At 43.5% G+C, this 24,567-nt stretch overlaps 1 protein-coding gene across 3 annotated transcripts in view; it reads left to right on the forward strand.

Annotated features, from left to right (window-relative positions):
- The window catches only part of OTOA (otoancorin), a 68,696-nt gene that overhangs the window by 15,892 nt on the left and 28,237 nt on the right, over nt 1-24,567 (forward strand). For 2 of the 3 annotated variants that reach the window (XM_077906984.1, XM_077906985.1), the window contains 10 exons: nt 2,316-2,419; nt 6,176-6,276; nt 8,380-8,519; nt 10,939-11,062; nt 14,432-14,647; nt 16,677-16,844; nt 17,840-17,980; nt 20,128-20,186; nt 20,377-20,494; nt 24,291-24,364. In XM_077906984.1, the coding sequence (XP_077763110.1) occupies nt 2,316-2,419; nt 6,176-6,276; nt 8,380-8,519; nt 10,939-11,062; nt 14,432-14,647; nt 16,677-16,844; nt 17,840-17,980; nt 20,128-20,186; nt 20,377-20,494; nt 24,291-24,364 (1,245 nt within the window). Of the gene's footprint in view, nt 1-2,315; nt 2,420-5,119; nt 5,265-6,175; nt 6,277-8,379; nt 8,520-10,938; nt 11,063-14,431; nt 14,648-16,676; nt 16,845-17,839; nt 17,981-20,127; nt 20,187-20,376; nt 20,495-24,290; nt 24,365-24,567 lie in introns of those variants that run through there. The other variant, XM_077906986.1, reaches the window with a different exon arrangement.

Genomic DNA, 24,567 nt, shown 5'->3' on the forward strand with positions numbered 1-24,567 from the left:
TAAAATTTATTTAAAATAAAACTTTGATATCATTACTGAAAGGTCAAGTCATATTTGGACCAAATGGGACTTTGTATATGGCAACAAGGAGGTCATTGCTGACTGGGCCATGAGGAGAGGTATGGTAGGAGGGGAACAAGCTGTAGTGAATAGAGGTGACCGAGACACTTCACACCCAAGGGGGCATATCTGTAATAAAAATGTCAGATAAATATTTGCAAACAACATATCTGATAAAGGGTTAGCATCCAAAATATATAAGGAACTTTTAAAACTCAACATCCCAAAACCAAATCATCCAATTAAAAAGTGGGCAGAAGAAATGAATAGACATTTGTCCAAAGAAGACATACAAATGGCTGATAGACACATGAAAAGATGCTCAACATCAGTCATCATCGGGGAAATGCAAGTCAAAGCTACAATGAGATATCACCTCACAACAACTAGAATGGCTAAAATCAACAACATAAGAAACAATAGGTGTGGGCAAGGATGTGGAGAAGGGGGAACCCTCTTGCACTGTTGGTGAGAATACAAACTGGCACAGCCACTCTGGAAAACAGTATGGAAGTTCCTCAAAAAGTTAAAAAATAGAGCTACCCTATGATCCAGCATTGCATTGCTAGGTATTTACCTAAAGGATACAGAGATACTAATTTGAAGGGCTACATGTACCCCAATGTTTGTAGCAGCAATATCTATAATAGCCAAATTATTGAAACCACCAAAGTATCCATCAATTAATGAATGGATAAAGAAGGTATGATCATTACATATATACTATATGATATATATTATTATTATATGTTACATTATTTTATATATATATATTATTCAGTCATAAAAAAAGAATGAAATCTTGCCATTTGCAATGACATGGATGGAACTAGAGAGTATTATACTAAGTGAAATAAGTCAGAGAAAGACAAATACCATATGATTTTACAAAACAAATGAGCAAAGGGAAAAAAAGAGAGAGAGGCAAACCAAGAAACAGACTCTTAACTACAGAGAACAAACTGATGGTTATCAGAAGAGATGGGGGTAGGGGTGGGGGAATGAGTTAAATAAGTAATGGGGATTAAAGTATGCACTAGGTGTTGTATGGAGGTGTTGAATCACTTTATTTGTACACTTGAAGCTAATATTACACAGCATATTAGCTAACTGGAATTTAAAAACTTAAACCCCCAAACCCAGAATGTCAGATACTAACCAGTGTAGGTTATTATCTCATATACTGTTGGTAAGAATGTGAAATTGTGCAGCCTTTTTGGACAACAGTCTGGCAATTCCTCAAAAGGCCAAGTGTAGAGTGTCATCTAACCTAGCAATTCCGCTCTTGGGTATCTACCCTAGAGAAATCAAAGTGTCTGTCCTCACAAAAGCTGGCATATGAATGTTTACAGCAGTATTATTCATAATAGACAAAAGGTGGAAACAACCCAGAGGTCCATCAACTGATGAATAGATAAACAAAATGTGGTGGGTGCAAGCAGTGGAATAGTATTTGGCTGTGAAAAGGCCATGAGTGAAGTGGTAGCGCATGATTCAACATGCATGAATGTTGGAAACATCATGGCGAGTGAAAGAAGCCAGTCACAAAGATGACATATCACATGCTTCCATTTACCCGAAATATCCAGAAGAAGCAAATCTATGGAAGACAGTAAATTACTAGTTTGTAGGGGTTGGGGTGATTGGTCATTGGGGGTGGTAGCTAAAGGGTATGGGGTTTCTTTCTGAGATGCTTAAAATGTTCTAAAATCAAACATGGTGATGGTTGTACAACACTTGGGAATGCCATTAAATTGTACATTTTCAATGGGTGAATTGTCTGGTGTGTGAATTATATCTCCATAAAGCTGTTAGAAAAAAAGAAAAAGAGGGGCGCCTAGGTGACTCAGTGGGTTAAGCATCTGACTTCAGCTTAGGTCATGATCTCAGAATCCTGGGATCAAGCCCCTCATTGGGTTCCCTGCTTGGCGGGGAGTCTGTTTCTCCCTCTCCCTCTGCTGCTCCCCCTGCTTGTGCTCTCTTTCTCTAATAAATAAATAAAATCTTTAAAAATTAAAAACACACACACACACACACAAAACAAGAAGAAATGACTAAGAGGTGAGGAAGTGGAGAGAACTCTTTGGAAGGTATTTAGATGTGAAGGACAAAAGAGAAATGGGACAATAGCTACATGTAGCAAGGGAGTGGGAAGGCTTTTTAACACAAGACAGCTTTGGGTATGTTGGCTGTTTTGACCATGTCTCAAGTCCATCTCTTTGTTCCTTAACTTGATGCCTGTGTTTGTCATTTAGATCTGCGGTATTCAAAGATCTCTACGACCAAACCTCGGCTCATTCCCAGAGAGCTCTCTATTCCTGGATGACTGGGATTTTGCAGATGTCCTTCAATGCTACTGGTGAGCCTGGGGTTCTAGGTAGGATCACTTTTCAGGGAGTGTCTATCCTTAAAAGTGGTGCTTCTTTTCTGAAGGTAGGGATTTGATTTCATTGTCATTTATGATTTTTACCCATCCATCCCACCTTGCAAAAAGGGTTTGATGTGGCCTATGGAATAAAACACATACCCCAGGGGTGCCAGGGTGGCTCAGTTGGTTAAGTATCTGCCTTGGGCTTAGGTCATGATCCAGGGTCCTGGGACCGAGCTCCAGGTGGGGCTCCCTGCCCAGCAGAGAGTCTGCTTCTCCCTCTGCCCCTCCTCTGGCTTGTGCTTTCTCTCTCACTTTCCCTCTCAGATAAATAAATAAAATCTTTAAAAAAAACCCACATATCCTATTCCATCTATACACTTTCCAGATGTTCAGGTCTGCAAAATAAGAATGCCACTGCATCTTACAATCAATGGGCTGTCCTAGTTTGTAAGTGGAATGTAAATAATGACAGTGTCTTAGATTCGAAGAGAACCTTTAAAGTAAGGTTTCAGGCTCAAAAATCTGTATCATAAATCTGGACTAAAGTGGGACACGATAAATTTTTAAAAGGAAATCTAGGCAATAAAGTACAGAAATTTAGCGCGAAGTTTCCTGGCAGCCGAAGCAGAAATAGGTCAAGATTCATTTATTTTGCAGATGTGTTATTAGGGGAGTCAAAGTCATGGAGCTGGAAAATAGGAATGGTGGTTGCCAGGGGCTGGAAGGAGGGGAAACTGGGGAGTTGTTAATTCTTGGGGACAGAGTTTTGGTTTTGGAAGATGAAAATGTTCTGGAGATGGATGGTGTTGATGGTTGCACAGTGAAGTGAATGTACTTAATACCATGGAACCATACACTTACAAATGGTTAAATTTGTAAATTTTGTGTTATGTTTTCTTTACTACAGTTGAAAAAAAAGAGAGGAAAGAATGGCTGTGTAGATTAGTAATGCAGACAATGTCTCACATGGCTTCCATTTGTTGAGTTTTTAATGTAAGTCATGTAAACAGAACACACTTTTTTTTGACACTTACCAATCCTACTGTGTATCAGCCACTGGAGATACAGAGGAAGAGAAGACAAAGTCTCTGCTCTCATAGAGCTCTTGTTTTATTGGGGGAGGGAAGGGGGAAAAACGTTTTAAGCCAGCAAATTAGAGAGAAAGAGAGGCAGAGAGAGAGAGAAACACAGAGAGAGAGAGATAGAGAGAGATGGTTCAGGTACCAGTAGGTGCTATGAAGAAAATAAAATGGATAAAATAAAATAGAACTTGGCCAACCTTTTCTATAAAGAGTCAGTGTAAATATTTTAGGCTCCATGGGCCTGTAGTCTGGCGGAATGAATCAACTCTGATGTTCCCTCTCTAAAGCAGATACTGACAACAGATGAGCAGGCAATGGCTGTGTCATAGCTGAGCCTTATTTAAGGGCCCCCAAATTGAGATTTCATAATTGTCACATGCCACAACATTGTCTTCTTTTGATTTTACTTCCAAGTATTTAAAAGTGTAAAAAACTAAGCTCGCAGCCTTTACAAGAGCAGGTGGTGGGCTGAATTTGGCCCATGGGCTGTAGTTTGCAAACCTTGGATTAAGAAATCAGAGAGGACCTGACATTTGAACTGAGACCAAAATGAGAAATGGAGTGGGTGCTTTGAGGGTCTGAGGGAAGGGTGTTGCAGGCAGGGGAACAGCAAACACAGAGGCTCTGGTGTGGGAATGAGCTCAGTGTTTTGGGGAAACATAAAGGAAGCCTGTGGGATCAGGGTATAGTGAGGGCCAATCAATCCTTTTCCTGGAATTGAGCTCTGAGCTGTGTATATAAGGGGCGTTCAACAACAGAATAATCAATGTCTTCAGTGCCTAGCAAAATTCCCTCTGCCTGATGCATATTTACGGCCTCCAGAAATCTGAGTCTCGCACTGTGTAACCCTGAGAGAGCCACTCACCCTCTAGACTTCCCTCAGTCCTTATTGCCAGAATTTAATTAGAGACAGATTTTCCTTCTAAAATTCCTATATGCTGTGTTTCATTATTATACTAGAGTGAATTAAAATGAATTCTGTTTGGACTTTAAACTTTTTATTTTTCATGACGTTCCTTGAGGTTACTGGAAATACTTTGGGTGTTGAAAATACCCAAATCTTTGGGGTCCTTGGTCTGCAGAAATACAATTCATGCTTTATAATGAATTTAAAATTAACAGCTCAACTTGTTTTTTTTTTTTAAGATTTTATTTATTTATTCATGAGAGACACACAGAGAGAGAGGCAGAGACATAGGAAGGGGGAGAAGCAGGCTCCCTGCGGGGAGCTCGATGTGGGGCTTGATCTCAGGAGCCCAGGATCACTCCCTGGCAGAAGGCAGAGGTTCAACTACTGAGCCACCAGGCATCCCTTAACTTGGTTCTTGATGAATTTAGTGATTCCCCCCCTGCCCCACTCAATTCTCTAGCCTTCTAGGACTACCCTTCTAATAACCGAGTCAGTTGTCCAGAGATGTCATCTCATCTAGGGGATCCTAGGGTGTGTACCTGTATTCACCCATAGCTCTGATTCCCAGGTTGGGAAGGCATCCTGTTGTTCTTGTGACCCAACCCATATAGCAGCTGACTTCACCATCTGGTCTGGGCATGAGAGTCATTGCCCTTGGCTTTTCGCAACAATTCTTGGTGATGGAGTCACTGTACCCTGCTCTTCTGCTTCTTCCATTTCTCCAAAATGCCACCAACATAATGGTGTTGTGTCCAAGAATCTTTTACCAAAGAATTGGAGGCAATGGGGGCAAATGGATCCTGGACAAGATTTTTCTTACAGTCCCACTGACATCTCTCTGGTGAGCAATTTCAGATGCCTGAACAGAGTGGCAGAGCCTTCTGGGAATTCAGAGGATGGAGATATTATTACTGATGGCTGAGGAGATAAGACGAGGCTTTAGGGGAGAGGAAACGTTTGAGCTCAATTTTGAAGATAGGATTTTGGAGCAGAAGAGTGAGGGCAAAGGCATTATAGTAGATGTAGATGAGAAGGGTCTGTGAGAGAAGATTTGGAGAACATTTGGGGTCATATGAGGAAGGATGAGTAGGTGGTTTGGCTCAAATACAATAACCTGGTGCTAATCAATAAGGCTGATAATGATTGTTACTGGTGGTAATAAAAGAGAGTCAATTGCTAGATTATTTAGTAACTAAGTGAACTAAAAGTAAAACTATATTCTGTGATCTTTTACTATTAAAATAATTTGCATTTTAAAAAGGAATCTTAAAAAAAAGATTTTATTTATTTGAGAAAGAGAGGGAGAGAGAGAGAGACTATGAGCAAGTTTTAGAGGGGTGGGGAGGAGCAGAGAGAGGGTGAGGGGGACATAGCAGACTCCACAATGGGTACAAAGCTTGATGCAGGGCTCAGTCTCACGACTCTGAGATCATGACCTGAGCCAAAATCAACAGTCTGAGGCTTAACCAGCTGCACCACCCAGGTGCCCCCAAATAATCTGCATTTTTAGCAAGTTCCCAGGTGGACCATGCTGCTGCGGAACAAGGCCTCAGGGGGCTGGCATCTGTGATTGCCAGTGTGTAACATATGTCTCAGAGGTAGGAGGCTGTCCATGAATGGTTGTTGAATGAATTAATGAATACAATAAGAAGGTCCTGATATCAAAGATGTTTTTGACTATCCATACCAGGCAGAGGCATTTATTTATTTATTTACATATTTCTCCATTTATGTATTTATTTATTTTTGCAGATGACTCTGTTTCATGGGTCAGTGCAGAAAACTTGTGGATTTTGGGGAGATACATGGTTCACCTATCACTTGAAGAAATTGTGAAAATTAGTCCCGTGGAAGTAAGTTGGAAACGTACATTTACATGTCCCATCACCAAGCCATCTGGGGTAAGGTGTATTCTAAACCTCTCAAGTTCAGCCAGCCAAGTTTCCATGCCCTGGAAAATTGGATACCCACCTCAGCCAATATATCTTGAGTCTCTGAAGAAAACTCTCAGGATGAGGCCTCAAGTGGTTGGTCATCAGGTTGTGTTTAGTGTAGAAGAGCCAAGAGAAGAAAAAGAATTATAGATAAAGAAAGCTCTGATGTGAACAAACATGATATAAAGAAAATGTTGGGGATCCCTGGGTGGCGCAGTGGTTTGGCGCCTGCCTTTGGCCCAGGGCGTGATCCTGGAGACCCGGGATCGAATCCCACGTCGGGCTCCCGGTGCATGGAGCCTGCTTCTCCCTCTGCCTATGTCTCTGCCTCTCTCTCTCTCTCTCTGTGACTATCACAAATAAATTAAAAAAAAAAAAAAGAAAATGTTGGCTGTGAACCAAAAATCATTTCAGGGTATTTTTGTATTCAAGAAAGGCCAAGGACAATAGCTATAGAGTTTCTGGTCCTTGAAAGGATGAACTCAAGTCAAATGAATCCTGGATTACTAACAATTTCAATTTATAGCTACTTCTATTGATAGCTATTTCAGCATGAGGAATGATTGGATTTTAACTGTAGAGTTTACAGTTGAGAAATAAACAAGTTGTAATGTTACTTTCACTCACTAGTCAGCCTGTCTCTGTCCTCTTGATGTTGACCTAATGACACTAACATCCCTTGGGCATCATGATTCTGGAATGCAGCCTCTAAAGCATGCTGCCAACAGGGAGGCATTCATAAAGACTTTGGGGCTTGCCTGCAATTTTTATCATATGTGCCTTACCTTTCTCCTGGCCAGTGAGAGAAGTGTTTGTATCAAACGACTGGCTTGTTCAAGGGCCAGTTGATCCAACAATGTCTGCTTATGATGAAACCGAAGACAGAGCCAGGTTGTCCTTTTTAAGAAAAAGATTTTTTAAAGATTTTATTTATTTATTCATGAGAGACCCAGAGAGAGAGAGAGAGAGAGGCAGAGACATAGGCAGAGGGAGAAGCAAGCTCCCTGTGGGGAGCTTGATGTGGGACTTGATCCCAGGATTCCAGGATCACACCCTGAACCGAAGGCAGATGGTCAATCACTGAGCCACCCAGGAGTCCTTTAAGAAAAATTAAAAAAATTTTTAATTGAAGTACAGTTGACATATCTAGATTCCTCTTTTCACCTCGGAGGTTGAGAATATTTCAAACATCTTTCAATTTTATAATCCTCAGTTTTTAAAATGGATTAAATCTCAGTTTTGCTCTCCCAATAATGAGTGAACTCCCAGAAGTTGGATAGAAATTAAATTCTTAGAAAGCTGGACCACTGGGGAGGAATCTCTAAGATCAAGAGGTCATTTGCAACTTTTCTTCATCATCTAAAAGTGTAGAGAAGGGAGGTGAAGAAAAAAAAAAAGAAAGGAGGTGAAGCCACAGAGTACTGATGCTAAGAGGGACTTTTATATGGATAAAGAGTAGAATCCATAAGGGAGAGACAACTTTACCAGCACAGAATAACAGTGCATAGAGAGATAGGAGATTTCAACTTGACACCCTTGCACACATAGATGGAAAATGAACAAGAACAGAAGGAATCTGAATGGTATATTAAACAAAATTGAATCTATCTACCTGTATATTTGTATCTTACCAAGGGAACACACTCTCTTTTCATCACCCGAGGCCCATTTGTAAACTCATTCATCTACTTAAAAAAACAAACAAAAAACCCCTGATTCCCCCAAGTGCAACATTTGTGGGCCACATTCTCTGACCTCAATATAACAAATCTACAAATAAATGTGCAAACATTAGCTTTCCAAGAGTTCAGTGGCTTGGATACTAAAATATAGCACTTTGCTAAATAACAGTTGGCTTGAAGAGGAAGCTAAAACAGTTGTTACAGACCACTGAGAAATCAGGGCCAATGGGAACTGGGCATCTCTGAGTCTCTGGGATGGGTCACAGCATGGACCACTGAAGCAGGGCTGCTTGGGGTCACGTCACCCTTCCTCACTGATCTTCCTGTCCTTGTCCATCAGATTGGGCTGTTTATCAGCTATGACAATGCCACCAAGCAGCTGGACACAGTTTATGACATCACGCCTGAACTGGCCCAGGCGTTTTTGGAGAGGATCAGCTCCTCCAGCTTTGACATGAGGAATATCTCCACCATTCACAGGCAAGGGGCAGGGGCTCTGGGTCCTCAGAGTTGTTTCCCAAAATGTGACCTAAGCACCAGAGTCCTCTGAGCAGCAGAGGACCTTGGGAGGGAAGGGAAGTGGTTGGTTCATCTCTTTATTTTTTTTAATTTTAAAAAGGATTTTAAAAATTTATTTGTTCATGAAACACACAGAGAAAAGCAGAGACATAGGCAAGGGGAGAAGCAGGCTCCCTGTGAGAAGCCCAATGCGAGGCTCGATCCTAGGACCCTGAGATCACGACCTGAGCCAAAGGCAGATGCTCACCTACTGAGCCACCCAGATGCCTCTGGTTCATCTCTTTAAGTAGCACCACATCTCTGTGCACATGAGGCAAGGCATTTCTCCCAAAGAAAGACCCTTTGCAGGGGGTATGAAGTGGCGTGGGGTGAACTAAGGTTTTCTGAGCATCTTCTGTGCCAGGCATTTTATGCAGCTTTTTCAAGTGCTAAGATTCCAGCTCTGAGCATGGAAATAGAATATTTTAAATACTCAGTACTCTGTCCATTCCATGGTCAATGTGTAATTTCCATTAGGGTGGCTTGAGTATTGGAAAGAGCTTTTGGGTCCCCATATTTGTGAATCTATTGTTATCCAGATTCTTAGGTGGGGGGACCCACAGATGACATCAGCTCTAGAATTCAGTGATTGAAACATGACCCTCCAGGAATGATTTCCAGCAGGGGAGGAGGGCCAAGAGCTGGGTACTTGGTGATTCCAGGAGGGGTTTGAATATTAGCAGGAGGGAAAATGCAGTGGGGAAGGGTGGTGAGCACTGTCTAACTATCTGTCAGTCTCTCAGGGCACATGTCACAGTGCTTCCTCTGGCATCACCATAGTACCTTAAATTTTGTCAAAAAGTCACTTGTAGAGAATATCCTTATATGAAACTATGACACCTTCTTCCCCATCCCTAGTAACTTTTACCTATAAGCTTTGGACCTATGGATCCCCTTTTTCTGTGATTGTATAAAAGTAACTTAGTGGTTCAGAACATGGAACGTGGAGCCAGCCCTCCTGAATATAATCCTGGCTCTGGCACATATTAGTTGTGTGATTTTTGGCTGTCAGTTTACCTCTCCCGACCTCCATTTCCCCATGTATAAAATAAGAGATAACTATCTGCCTACCTCGTTAAGGTCCTAGTAAGGATTATACCCACCTGACACACAGTAGGTGCTCATGACATATTAATTATTCTTAATGTGGTTGTTAATATTCAGTCTTCACATCCCCTCAGTCTTTTCTCATCGGACACAGTTTCAAATCCTTCTGCTGACCTGACTGCTCTCCTGTGGACATGTCTGAGCTTGTCAGTGTCTTTCTGAGAGGGTCCATCCAGGTTGAGCATGGTCAACCAGACGGTCCAGCCATGCTGCATTGAATAGATTTCATATTAACTCTAAGCGCATCCATTAATGAAGGAGTGCTTGGCATCCACGAGGAAGAATGCTGATTAGTTCCTGTGGCTCTTCCCATTGAACCCTCACAGTACTCCTGATTCCTCCGTTCATCATATTTATTATGATTACTGTAGCACAGAGTGCGGACTGCTCAATTGTGCATGCAGCAGGCTTGCAGAGAAGTTTATTGTTGGATCGAACATTCCCTACAGCTGGGCTTCAAACTCTTGTTGGCCTGACGCTATGCTCTTTTTTTTGTTTTAAAGATTTTATTTATTTTTTCATGGGAGACACACAGAGAGAGGCAGAGACATAGGCAGAGGGAGAAGCAGGCTCTCTGCAGGAAGCCCACTGTGGTACTCAATCCCAGGACCCTGGGATCATGCTCTGAGCCAAAGGCAGATGCTGAACCACTGAGTCACCCAGGCGTCCCTGACACTGTGCTCTTAACTACTAAGTACAGTGCTCCCAGCTAGACCAGGGTTCAAATCCTACCTCTGTCCTTAACACTGTTATGCATCTTGTCTTTCTCTTTCCTTTCAAAGTCATCATCATTTGGGGGTGTAGGTTGTAAACCATCTTGGAAATAATCTGCCTCAGAGAATCCGTCAGGGTGGGCAAACCCTTTACCTCTATGTGGAATATGGGGAGTTTTCTGTGGTTAAGTCAGCATCATGCTTTCTTTGTGCCCCTTACTGCCCTGGGAGGAGAGATGACAGAGTTGGATGGGTCTAGATTTGAGTCCAGGCTTCTCTACTTGTCTTGGGCAAGTTGTTTGCATGCTCTGAGTCTGTCTGCCTTTCTGTGAAATGGGGTTGATAAAGGCATCTACCTCGTAGGGTGGCTGTGATGGGGTGATCCGGGCATGGGGCTCGGCACAATCCCTGGCTTGCAGTAGCTGCTCTGACCTTGACTCCTGGTTCTGTGTGGGAGGGACTGTGTCTGTGTCTCCCAGTTCTGAGCCCCCAGCTCTGAGTCCCCTTATCTTCCCACACAGGTTGGGGCTGCTGGTCTGTTTCTACAATGACCTGGATTTGCTGGACGCCACAGTGGCCCAAGTCCTCCTTCACCAGATGATCAAGTGCAGCCATCTGAGGGGCTTCCAGGCTGGGGTTCAGAAGGTATAATGGGGTGCAGAGCCCTGGGGAAATGGCCAGAGAAATGGGGAGGAGAGTCTTGTCTGGCCTTTTTTTTTTTTTAAGATTTTATTTATATATTCATGAGAGACTCACAGAGAGAGGCAGAGACATAGGCAGAAGGAGAAGCAGGCTCCCTACAGGGAGCCCGATGTGGGACTCGATCCCAGGACCCCGGGATCACGCCCTCAGCTGAAGGCAGATGCTCAACCACTGAGCCACCCAGGCGTTCTGTTGTCTGGCCTTTGAGAGAAAACATGTAGGTTTCATCAGGATCTAGGTCCAGCCAAGGCAGATGGCATCCCAAATCCTGGGATGACCTTAGAATGGGAAGAAATGACATAAAGCAGTATAAGGGAAAACCTGTGATAGATAAAAATTCAGAGTGGCCCTCTTAAACTTAACTGTGCATAAGGATCACCTGGGGTCTTCAATGTGGATTCTGATTCAGTGGGTCTGAGTGGAGATTCTTCTTCTTCTTCTTCTCCCCCTCCCCCTCCCCCTCCCCCTCCCCCTCCCCCTCCTCCTCCTCCTCCTCCTCCTCCTTCTTCTTCTTCTTCCTCCTTCTTCTCCTTCCTCCTTCTTCTCCTTCCTCCTTCTTTTCCTTCCTTTCTTCTTCTTCCTCCTCCTCCTCCTCCTTCTTCTTTCTCCTTCTTCTCCTTTCTTCTTCTTCTCTCTTCTTCTTCTTCTTTCTTCTTTCTTCTGATTTTATTATTTAAGAGAGAAGAGAGAACACACAAGTGGGTGGGTGGGGAGATCAGAGCGAGAGGGAGGAGCAGGGAGCCCAAAGATATGTGGCTCAATCCCAGGACGCTGGGATCAGGACCTGAGTTGAAGGCAGACACTTAACCAGTTGAGCCACCCAGGTGCCTCTGGAGACTGCACTTCCAGCAAACTTCCAGGGAATGCTGAAGCAGCTGTCCAGTGACCGTGCTTGGAACAGCGAGGAGATAATGTGAGGTTCTCAAACCTGGCTTTGCATTAGTAGCACCACCCTACCAGCTCCATCCCCAGAGATTCCCTCTTTTTTTAAAAACAATTTTATTTATTCATTCATGAGAGACACAGAGACATAGGCAGAGGGAGAAATAGGCTCCCAGAGGGGAGCCCATGCAGGACTTGATCCTAGGACCCTGGGATCACCATGCCCTGAGCAGAAGGCAAACACTCAACAACTGATCCACCTAGGTGCTCCCATCCCCAGAGATTCTTGAGGTATTGGTCAGGGAATGGTATGTTTAAAAAGATCCTCACATGATTCCAGTGCAGCCGGGGTTGAGAGCACTGGATTAGAGTGTATTTATTGAGTTCCTAGACCAAAGTTCTGGACAACCTGGCACAGAAGGACTTTTTCATTTCCCTTCTCTCTCCATCTTTCTATCCTTTCTTCCCTTAAGATGTCAATTCCACCTGCATCTCTTACATTTTTGGCCCTTTCCTTTTTTTTTTTTTTTTATTGAAGAGGTGATGTGAGAGCAATATTAAAATTCTGGGGCACCTGGATGGCTCAGTGGGTGGAGCATGCAACTCTTGATCTCACAGTTGAGTTTGAGTCCCGTGTTGGGCATGGAGCCTATTTAAAATGTAAAAAAAAGAAAATTTTGATAATACCATCCATAATTGGGCAGCCTGGGTGGCTCAGCGGTTAAGCGCCACCTTCAGTCCAGGGCCTGATCCTGGAGTCCCAGGATCGAGTCCCCACGTCGGGCTCCCTGCTTGGAGCCTGCTTCTCTGTCCGCCTGTGTCTCTGTCTCTCTCTCTTTCTCTCTGTGTCTCTCATGAATAAATAAATAAAATCTTAAAAAAATACCAATAATTCTGCAGTAGTTTTTCACACATAAGTAGTTTTTCACACACATAGTCATCATTATCGTGACCAGTGCATATGTTTATTTTCAAGGAAAAGGATCCCTTCCAAGCAAACTCAAATGAAACATCAGAAAGTAAATGTACTTAAGAGCCACAGGCGTTGCTGTGGCCTCCTTGACCAAGAAGGAAGTCCAATACAACTAAGATATGAGAGTACACTTTGAGATCACCTAGCTCAGTACTTCTCAGACCAGGGAGTACATCAGAGTCACCTGGAGGGCTTGTTAAAATACAGGTTGGTGGGCCTCATGTTCAGCGTCTCTGGTTCAGGAGGACCAGGGTAGGGCCTGAGAATCTGCATTTCTAACAAGGTTGCAGGTCATGTTGTTGGTCAAGGACCACAGTGCTTTGAGAAGCACTGCTCTAGCACATGCCACCGTCTTACAGGTGGAAGCTGAGCCCCTGGGAAGAGTCGCTGCAGAATTTGGAGAACCCAGAGGTTGTGACAGCTTTCTTTCACTTCACGCTGCTGCCCCCCAGTGGCCATTTCAGTATTGCCTGGTACACTTGTGCGCACTCTTCTAATAAGAATATACTGTTCCCACAACTTCAGGTGTTAACACATGAACCTTTCTCATTTTTAGGTACAGAGGTCATGTTACAATAGGTGGCTTTATCACCTTCTTTACTGGAAGTGGTTAGGAAGCACACTTATTTATAACTAGATAGGTATAGCATAATAAAATAATCATTAAGGCGATCCCAGTTACGAGAAAATCTGTGTAAGACAGAAGTAAAAAATATGGAAAATTGCACTGCCATTCATAGTACGACTATGCGAAAGCTACATGCTGTAGTTTACTTATTGTTTTAAAAGATTGCATTTGAAAGAGAGAGAAAGAACGAGCATGAGCAGGGGTTCAGGGAAAGGGGGAAAGGCAGAGGGAGAAGCAGACCCTCTGCTAAGCAGGGAGCTCGATGCAGAGCTTGATCCCAGGATCCCAAGATCATGACCTAAGCCAAAATCAAGAGTCGACTGCTTAACCGACTGAGTCACCCTGGCGCCCCCAATCATAGTTTTTTTTATGAGGTAGGAGTTTCCAGAGACTTTTACTTTCTTGTTACCGTTGAAAATTATTTTTACCAGGATTATATATATTATCATGAAGAACACCCTGGGTATTTCGTGAAAGAAGAACAGCCATGTATATGGATGCAGAGTTCAAGGTCACAAAAGGAAAACGGATATTATGAAAGTGTGTGTGGTAGAGTTATGGACAAAATGAACAAAATTTCCTTCTGCCATATTTCAAGGTTGATTTAATAGCAAATTGATATTTAAATGAAGCACAAAGTGAATTTGCCGCTGATTAAGGTCAAGGCCAGAGGAAGTGGTCCTCTCAGTCCAGGGCAACTCATTGTCTGGCCAGGGCTCAATGAGGGGGTCAGATGGGGAAGGGTGTTGTGACTACCTCAGGGCATGGGCAAGAGGGAGTCACTCTCCTGCTTGTTGTCCACCCTCATGCCAGCTTGCTCCCCTTCCAGCTCAAAGCTGACCTCCTGGACATTGCCACGGAGAACCAGACCCTCAATGAGACTCTGGGCTCTTTGTCGGATGCGGTTGTGGGCTTGACCCATAGTCAACTGGAATCCCTCTCCCCTGAGGCTGTGCATGGTGCCATCTCCACCCTCAACCAGGTCTCAGGCTGGGCCAAGAGCCAGGTCATCATCTTGTCTGCCAAATACTTGGCCCATGAGAAGGTCAGTTGGAGCTTTGAACTCTTTTTTAAAATCCTCTGAGACCCAAGGACCCATGGTGATATACAAGGATAGCCAGTCGGTAAGAAGATAGTGCCAAAGAGGACTTGCTCTGCTGTTTACTAGCTGGACAATTGGCTTAACTTCTTTTTGACTCAGTTTCCCTATTTGTAGGATGGGGATAATGATAGCACCTTTCCTGTAGGATGGCTGCAAGGATTATGTGGATCAGTACACAGGAAGAGGTTGGAACATGTGACCTAGAGTATGAGCTCAATGAGTGGTAGCTACTGTTGTGTTATGAGCAAAGGTTGGGATCCCTCCCAGGATTTTTTTTTTTTTTTCTTGTTGAGCCTGGAAACACATCACTCTTCCTGGAATGGGACATAATGCTATTTTATTCATTTTGTGCTGCAGGGAGGGAATTGTCCTTGCAGAAGGTCTTATTTAGAGGAGACAGGAGCCTTAGTCCATCCTCTGGACACTCCTGGGGGTGGGAAATGAGTCTTTTATCCTGGGGAAATCATCTCTCTGCCCTGGACTCAGTAGAAGGGGCTCCAGAGCCCTGAGTCCCTAAACATTTTGGTGTTCTGCTCTCTCTGTCTCATAGTCATGTCCCAGCCTGCAGTCTAGTTCATGAGGACTGGATTGGGAACCAATTCCAAGATGACAATAATAACAAATATTCATTAGGTATTTCCTGTGTGCCAGATTTGGGTGTGAGTTAACCATTCAATGTTCTCAACAACCCTTTGAGGTTAGTAGTGTGTTATAACCTTGATTTTCCATGTCATTCATGAGAGGCACAGAGTGTGTAAGGGAATTGCCAAATTCCTTTTGTGTTCCACAAAAGGACACAGCTGGGATTGACCTCAGGATGTCTGGCTTCAGAGTCTGCTTGCTTAACTCCCATGCTAACTGCCTCCGGTATGGCACCATACATGGTCTATCCATTCTTACTTTCTGACTCAAGGCCAAGGCTAGCCAATTCTTCTTGTCCCTTCTAGCCTCATGACAACTTAGTTTTAAGGCTTTGCAGCCTTCCTCTGTTTTGACTTGGGCCACATGAATCTACTTGCACAGTTTTCTGTGCATTCGATTTTAGGGACCTGAGGGAGACTATGTTGTTCCTTCTAGCCTTGGACAAAGTGGCTTGTCTCTTTCCTAGTGTCCAACTTTTCCTACAGAGTTGTGAGGTGATTGTTGTAAAGAAACCAAGAGCTCAAAAGGTCTTGCCTTCCTTGGGGACAGTAGAGACTATGCATTCTATAGAGCATAGCAGGCAAAACACTCAACTGGGTTCTTATAGGACTAAGGAATAAATGTCACTGATTATATGGAAAACCATCTAGAATCTTTAAAGAAAGGAGAAAAAATGAGTAGAGTTTCTGATGGGGCAGACAGCTATAATCATATTTGTCATAAAATACCAGACCCATATCTCAAAACATGCATTTCAACTAGAAGCTTCTATATGGTGATAGATGAGCATGGAGCTTTGTTATGTCAGGTGACATAATGAGAAGAATGGGCTGCCTTCGGGCACTGTACGAGGGAGTGAGGCTGGGTGAACTGAGAGCTCCACCACTGACCTCAAGGGGCAGCTGCTGGTCACTTCTTGCCAGTTGTTGCTAAACTAGGCCTTGTATTGCCTGGTGTTCAGATTTCTTTTTAAAAAATCAAACTAAAAAAACAAGTCACTCAAACCTGGATTTTATTGGAAATTTCCCCAATTTAAAAAATATTGTCAGCTTGTTCAAGTTAAATACATACACAAAAGCCCATTGCCTGGCTAGTTGTGGTGCCTGGGTCATCACTTTGTGATATTTGTGCGGTGGCCTCGGACAGCATAGTACTCCCCTGGTAAAGCCCTTGCCTCGTATGTCAGATTTTGATATTGACTCTCTTTCCTGATAGAAGGAAGGAAGAGCTCCCTAGTGCCCATCCAGATACCCAGCATGCAGTGGGGTAAGTGTCTGCCGGATGAGGAACCAGAGAAGAACCTCATCCCCCTTGTGGCTGGTCTTCTCAGGTGCTGTCTTTCTACAATGTCAGCCAGATGGGCGTGCTGCTGGCTGGGGTTGGCACCCAGGCCTTCTATGGCATGGATCGCAGGGACCTCTTGCAGGTCCTGAGAAGCACGAACTCCTTGCATGTGTCTGACTTGTCACCTGCCCAGAAGCAAGGTGTCCTCAGCAAGGTGAGAGGAAGACATCTGATCCTCAGCCACGTGGCTCCCAGAGCATGTGATTTTGGGGTTTTGTAATTGAACTGTGACTTTGGGCCATTCACTCGGGCAGGGGTTAGCCCAGCCTTTGTAAGGGTGTGTTCTAAACTTTCCCCTGATCCCCACCTTCCTTCCTTTCCAGAAAGAGCCTCTTGGGTCATGCTATATATCTTTCTTTCTTTTTATTTTTTTTTTTTAAGATTTATTTTCGAGAGAGAACGTGAGTAGGAGGGGCAGAGGGAAAGGGAGAAAGGGAGAGAGAATCTCAAGCAGACTTCATGCTGAGCTTGATATGGGAATTGATCTCATGACTCTGAGATCAGGACCTGAGCTAAAACCAAGAGTCAGATGCTAGCTGACTGTGCCACCCAAGCGACCCAAGGATCATGCTATATTTTTTCCCAGACCCTGGTGCTTTCCTTACCAGTTGAATCTGGAAGACTTGATAGAATAATGTTTCTTGATAGAATAATGTTCTGAAAGTTTGTTTTTCAAATCTCAAAATGAACCCTGAGTTTCCCAGAGTGCTTCTGAAAGCCCCTCCCATGATCCAAAATCACACCTATGTTTCTCTTTCTCACTTGGCAGTGGGGTCTTTGGGTATCCTATTCTATAAGACCTGCTGCATCCAGTTGCAAAATCTGTCAGGAAACCAAACCCAAGGATTTTGGCTTAAAATGCTAACATCTTGCAAATAACAATAGCACATCTGGTTAAAATAGACTATGGGTTCTGGAATAAGACAGACTTGTGCTTAAACCTTCTTTACCAACTTTCAACCAATTACTTATTAAGCCTCAGTTTCCTTACCTGCAAAATGGGGGTAAAGATAGTCTCCCACCTCATAGGGTTGCTTAGCAGATATGGTGAATTTTATGGGCCGTGAAGCACTGACACAGTGCCTGGCCCTTACCCAAAGTTCAGTGCACCTTCCACAAGGTTGTTATGTTTATTCTCATTCTTGGCAGATAATCGAAGCAGGAGATACTACCTCAGGTATTGTGGAAATACAAGGGGCTTTCTTTAAGGAAGTGTCTCTCTTCGATTTACGGGGGGAACCTGGATTTAACACTACAGTCCTAAAGGAAAAGGAGCTTCGGAGGAGTCAGGTATGACCATTAAGGGTTCTGACATCAATTTGGATGCATGTGTTGGCAGCATGTGGGTTCCCCACGCCCATGATGAATACTCTGATATCAGCTGGGTGTCCTTACAATTCAACTCAATTCTGACCCTGCATACCTGGTGACAGGATCAGATCCCACAGGTTAAGTATCCCACAATACTTCATGCCCAGCCCCTCAACTTCAGATGCCAGTCACAAGTCCTCATTGTCTCCAGTGTTTCTGACCTACCAGCTGTGGATTGAAGGTTCCAGTGACTGCACTGCCCCCACTTCGGTTTGATTAGCTTGGTAGAGTGGCTCGTGGAAGTCAGAGAAACATTTTACTTACTAGATCATCAGTTTATTATAAAAGGATATAAAAAAAATAAAAGGATATAACTCAGGAACAGCCAGATGGAAGAGATGCATACGATGAGGGTTGGGGAATGGATGCAGAGCTTCCATGTGCCACCCCAGATGTGCCACCCTCCCAGCACCTACATGTGTTCATCAAGTGGAGGCTCTCCCAACCCAGTGCTTTTGAGTCTTTATGGAGGCTTTATCACCTAGGGCTGCTTGATGAAATCATCGGCCATTGATAATGGGTTCAGCATCCAGCCCTTCTCCTCTCTCTGGAGGCTGGAGGTGGGATTGAAAGTTCCAAACCCCCAATACTCCTTATTAGAAGGGTGACCTAGGCAGCAGAGAGATATAGACAAAAGAGACTGGACGGACACACAGGAGGCCATGTGAAGATGAAGGCAGAGACCTGAGTGATAAAGCCAAAGGTGGGACTGCTCGGAGCCACCAGAAGCTGAGAGAGGGAAGAAAGGATTCTCCCCTACAGTCTTTGGAGGGAGCCCTGTCCCGCTGACACCTTGATTTTTGACTTCTGGTGTCCAGAACTCAGAAGAAATGATTTCTATTGTTTTCAGCCATCAAGGTCATGGTAATTCGTTATGGTAGCCCCAGGAACTGCATACATTTCCAAATGGTGGCTTCAGGGCGGCTGGCTTTCTGTGGGTGGTTCAGGATTGCCAGGGGAAAACACCATGAGAACCAGTGTCACCTTTGGTGACCTCACCTTGGAAGTCACGTAGCGTCACCTCTGCCTTGCACTATCTGCAGAGGCAGTCACCAAGCTTCCCCTCTCCCCAGCCTCAAGCAGAGAAGACACAGACTCTACCTTTTGATGGGGTAATAGTTCTGGAAGGTCCTAGAAGAGCATATTGGATAGAAAATTTATGGCCACTTTGGAAAACACATCCTACCACAGATGTCTTCCAGACATTTTGGTCTCAGCAGCTGAGCTGATGGAGTTGCTGTTTCCTGTGACAGGGAAGACTGGGATGGGGCGGGGTCGCAGAACTTGATCCTGTGCCCGAGAAAATATCTGGGGCCACACAGAGAGCTTCAGGGACTTACCTCCCTAGCTGTTCCTTTCTTCTGGGCCTGCCTGCCATGTCAGATGCCACTGCCTAATGCTGGCTCATAATTTATTCTGCTTGGGGAATTATATTCAAAGTTTCAGAGTCTATAAAATAGATGAATGTCATACTTGATCACATCTGCAAGTTAGGTATTCTGTAAAATTACATTCCTTAAAACAAATGGCTCCCTTGCCTCCTAGGTATTGTTCTTCTAGAGTGCCCATCTGGGAGGATTGGAGGAGAGCATGTGCTGCAAGCAGGAGTTACTTAATTGATAGTACTTTCTAGCACATTCTGGTCTATTCATCCAACTCTTCTGCTTTTGCTTCCTGGAAGCTAGCAGGTGGGCATGGGCATAGACACTATGGAGGGTCCTCAACTAGTCAGTAGCTTTACAAATCATAGGAAGTAAACCTCCATCCAGCCTTGCTGCCCAATGGTTTTGCTTCTCGTTCATGTTCTAAAGCATCGAGGATCCTCCAGGTGTGAGAGCATGTGTTCTGCAATCACTCTGACACTGGTTCAAATCCTCACTCTACCACTTAGCAATTGTGTGGCCTGGGTGAATAACATAGCCTATTAAGCTTCCATTTACCCATCTATAAAATGGGTGAGTAGTATGTCTTCCCAACAGAGCCTCCAGCTGCTAGGCACACAGTGTGTTCATCATGGTGAGTGAGTGAGTGCTCCATCCATGCCAGCAATCATTCTCTTCCTTCAGGCCTTGTTCCTGTATGAGCTTCTGTCAAAGTCAACCAGAAGGCCTGAGGAGCTCCTGAGGTAGGTGAATGTAATCTGTCTGGGGGCTGATGAGTCCTTCAGAGCCTAATTTCCCAGGAAGGACCGTTGGACCTGTGCCCCATTAGACCTGCTTTCTCTTGCCCCTTCATTCCTCTCCCCTCCCAACCCTGTGCCTTCCTCTCCCCTCTCAAACCCCTTCTTCTCCTGGGTCCCTTGTTCTGTTTTCCAGCACAGGGCAGCTGGTCAAAGGTATGACATGCTCCCACATTGATGCCATGAGTGTGGACTCCTTTCTGGCCCATTTCCACTATTTTGAGAACAACCTCTCCCTGCTCTCACCATATCAGGTAACATCATAGCATATTGGCGCTTCTGATTCTCTCTCCCTGCCCCAGTTGTGGGCCTGGACTGACTGTGCCAGCTTAAGATATTTGTGCCAAGATCATTCCCAAGCAAGTCAGGATGTGGAGCCAAGTATTGAGCCAGGTTTTCTCCAGTTTCTTTCTTTCTTTCTTTCTTTCTTCTCTTTCTTTTCTTTTCTTTTCTTTTCTTTTCTTTTCTTTTCTTTTCTTTTCTTTTCTTTCTTTTCTTTCTTTCTTCTTTCTTTCTTTCTTTCTTTCTTTCTTTCTTTCTTTCTTTCTCTCTCTCTCTCTCTCTTCCTTTCTTTCAAGATTTTATTTATTTATTCATGAGAGAGAGAGAGGCAGAGATACAGGCAGAGGGAGAAGCAGGCTCCATGCAGGGAGCCTGATGTGGGACTGGATCCCAGGTCTCCAGGATCACGCCCTGGGCTGAAGGCGGAGCTAAACCACTGAGCCACCCGGGTTGCCACCAGTTTCTTTTTTTAAAAAGCTCCATTGTATACATAAACCACATGGAATATTACTCAGCTATTAGAAATGACAAATACCCACCATTTGCTTCAACGTGGATGGAACTGGAGGGTATTATGCTGAGTGAAGTAAGTCAGTCGGAGAAGGACAAACATTATATGTTCTCATTCATTTGGGGAATATAAATAATAGTGAAAGGGAATATAAGGGAAGGGAGAAGAAATGTGTGGGAAATATCAGAAAGGGAGACAGAAGGTAAAGACTGCTAACTCTGGGAAACGAACTAGGGGTGGTAGAAGGGGAGGAGGGCGGGGGGTGGGAGTGAATGGGTGACGGGCACTGGGGGTTATTCTGTATGTTAGAAAATTGAACACCAATAAAAAATTAAAAAAAAATAAAAAAATAAAAAGCTCCAGATAACTCCTGTCTCTAACAGCCAGGGCTTCACCAGATTGATTATTGTAAACTCAGATCTGAACTTTAAAATACAGTTGTCGGATATATCATTTGGCATGTAATTATGTTCTCCTGAGACTGACAGTCATTCCCTCCTTCCTGTCCTTCCCAGAGGTAGCCTGGAATGGGAATAATATTTTAATAAGAGTATTTTCTTCTTCATTTAATACTTCATTTCCCAAATGGTTAGGGAGACTCTTTAATCCTCTGGGGAGACCAAAGGCAGAAACTGACTTTTCACTGGATCTAAGCAAGTAAAATCAAGCCTTGAGAACAGCATTTGGACTTGGAGTTTAAACTTTTGATGGTACAGAGTCCCAGAGTCCTGAGAGGGCACATACAAGGTATCTGCCCGACTCAGGCCTGCGGTGTTATAGATATGAATGAAAAGTTTCCAAATAAGTGGATCCTTTCCCTGAGAGCCAAGAAGTAAGTGTAAAGCTTGGTGTATAATCCCTTGAGGTCTTTAGAGGAATAGGTAAAATTTTCACAAAGCCCTGTCATTCCCTTACATTCTATCAGTGGTTCTCAAATTTGAGCATCAACATTGCCTGGAACACTGGAGTTGTTTGATGGATATTAAGTTTCAGTTTTGCTAGATAAATAAATTCTAGAAATCCACTGTGCAACACAGTGCCTGTACTTAACAATGTGATATTGTGTACTTCAGCATTTGGTAGGAGGGTAGATCTCCTGTTAAGTGCTCTTACCACAAAAACAAAAACAAAAAGGAATAAAAGAAACTCTGGGAGGTGTTGGATGTGTCTATTACCTTGATTGTGTTGGTATCATGGGTGTTTGCATATGTACAAACTTATAAAAGCACACACATTATATGTGCAGGTCTTTGCATATCAATCTACCTCAATAAAGCTGTTAAAAAAACACACAGATTAAAAAAGACAACACAGATTGCAGAACTTCACTTGGAATTTCTAGGGTAAAGCCTGATAATTGACATTTCTAACAGTTCCCTGGTGGGAACTATTGAACTGTATTAAAAGTCTTGCCCCAGCAGGGAGGAAAGCAAATTATTTTGGAAACCTGGACCCTGGCATGGCTGTCTCCTTTATGCTCATCAAACTGATCCAATGGATGGAGGTCAGACCCGCTTTGAAGAAGAACTCCGTGTGCAAGGAGGAAGGATTGTTCCAACAGAGCTCCTTAGGGAGACTCCCTCAATTCTCAGAGCTTTCAAATACCAGTTAATTAGAAAATTTGCCTTTGTTGTTTACCTTATTGCTGAAAACACATAATTATTATAAAAACATAAAACAATATATGAAGAGTAAAATTTCCCCTGGAGCAGTGATTCTTGGAGGATTATTTGGTCCTATCTGGAGACACTTTTGGTTGTCACTCCTGGGGGGAGATGCTACTGGCATCTAGGGAGTAGAGTCCAGGGATGCTGCTTACTTCCTACAATGCAGAGAACTGCCCCGCAGCAAAGCGTTGTCCAACCCAAAATCTCAAAGGTGTGGAGATTGAGAATTCCTCTTTCTTTTCTTAAAAAGATTTTATTTATTTATTTGAGAGAATGAAAGAGAGAGTGTACAAGCAGTGGGGAGGGGCAGAGGGACAAGCAGACACTCGCTGAGTGGGGAGCCGAGGCAGGGCTTGATCCCAGGGCCCTGAGATCATGACCTGAGTTGAAGGTAGATGCTTTACCAATTGAGCCACCCAGGTGCGCCGAGAGTCCCTCTTAAGATTGACCATAAGGAGAAGTTTGCTATCAACTTTGAGAGGTTTTTTTGTGTATATAAAATGTATTTATGTGTAATTTAAAAAATACAAATGAGTTCATACTATATACATTGTTCTGTTTAATGTTACAACTGTTATAAAGTTATATGTATAACTCATATAGTTATATATATTATATGTATATATATAGCTCTGTGTGTGTGTGTGTGTGTGTGTGTGTAGCCATTGTTCCATGTTGATAGATCTAAATCTACCTTATTGAAACAAAATAGTTGCACAGCATTCAGTTATGTGGATGTATCATAACTTACCTAACCAATCCCAAACTGAGGGACAGTAAAGTTGTATCTCTGTTAAAAGGTAAATCTAGGGGGCACCTGGGTGGCTTAGTTGGTTAGGGGTCTGCCTTCAGCTCAGGTCATGATCCCAAGGTCCTGGAATTGAGCCCCCACATCCAACTCCCTATTCAGCGGGGAGTCTGCTGCTCCATCTCCTGTGCCCCCTCATCCCTGCTTGTGCTCTTTCTCTCTCCCTCAAGTAAATAGATAAAACCTTAAAAAAAAAAAAAGGTAAACCTAAGCATATTAAAAATTTTAAGAATTCTTTTAACAAAAGCGATTGGAATTGGGCACAGGAAAACAGGAAGTGTTTTGGAGTGCTCTGGCGGAGTGGGGGTGGGGGGGCGGGAAGACTTATATAGAGAAAGTGCAGATGCAGAGAAAGGAATTATTTGGCTGGTTATAGCTTAAAGCGTAGTTGGCTCTTGGTGATTGGTTGTTGCCAGTGTTTTGATTTAATAACCTTGAAGCATTTGTAGACTTAGATTTTGGTGTGCTTTCATAGGGTGCCACGTATTTAGGGACACTTCAGTCTAACAGCCTCCTTGCTTAATTAATTTGACATCTCACTTTCTTGCAGTTATAAATAAAACAAGGTGAACATATCCAGACTTAAATTTTTGTGTTCACCTTGTGATTGCCTCAGTGTGATTGCCTCATCCATAAACTGGACACAGAAGTGGTGCCTACTATTATTTAATAAGTAGAGACATGTAAAGCACTTAGAACAGTCCCCGACCCACAGAACACACAGTCTATATTTGCTTTTATGATTATTGGACTAAATTCCTAGAACTGCTTTAATCTTTCAGGTTAATTGTTTGGCATGGAAATACTGGGAGGTCTCCAGATCCTCTATGCCACCTTTCCTCTTCGCTGCACTCCCGTAAGTGAACATTGGCTCTCCTCTCTGGCTCAACAATGAGATTTGTGGGAGTCATCCAAGTCATCTCACCCCCAGGTTTTAGTGAGGAACCAGACACAGAGTGGAGAGTGCCTTCCAGAATTAAGCCCTTGTGAACCTGGATTTAAATTCTGAGTCCCACATAGATATTTTAGGCAGAATTTCTTGTTTTTTTTTTTTTTTTT

This window comes from Canis aureus, chromosome 8, assembly GCF_053574225.1.
Source record: "Canis aureus isolate CA01 chromosome 8, VMU_Caureus_v.1.0, whole genome shotgun sequence".
Classification (NCBI taxonomy): Eukaryota; Metazoa; Chordata; class Mammalia; order Carnivora; family Canidae; genus Canis; species Canis aureus.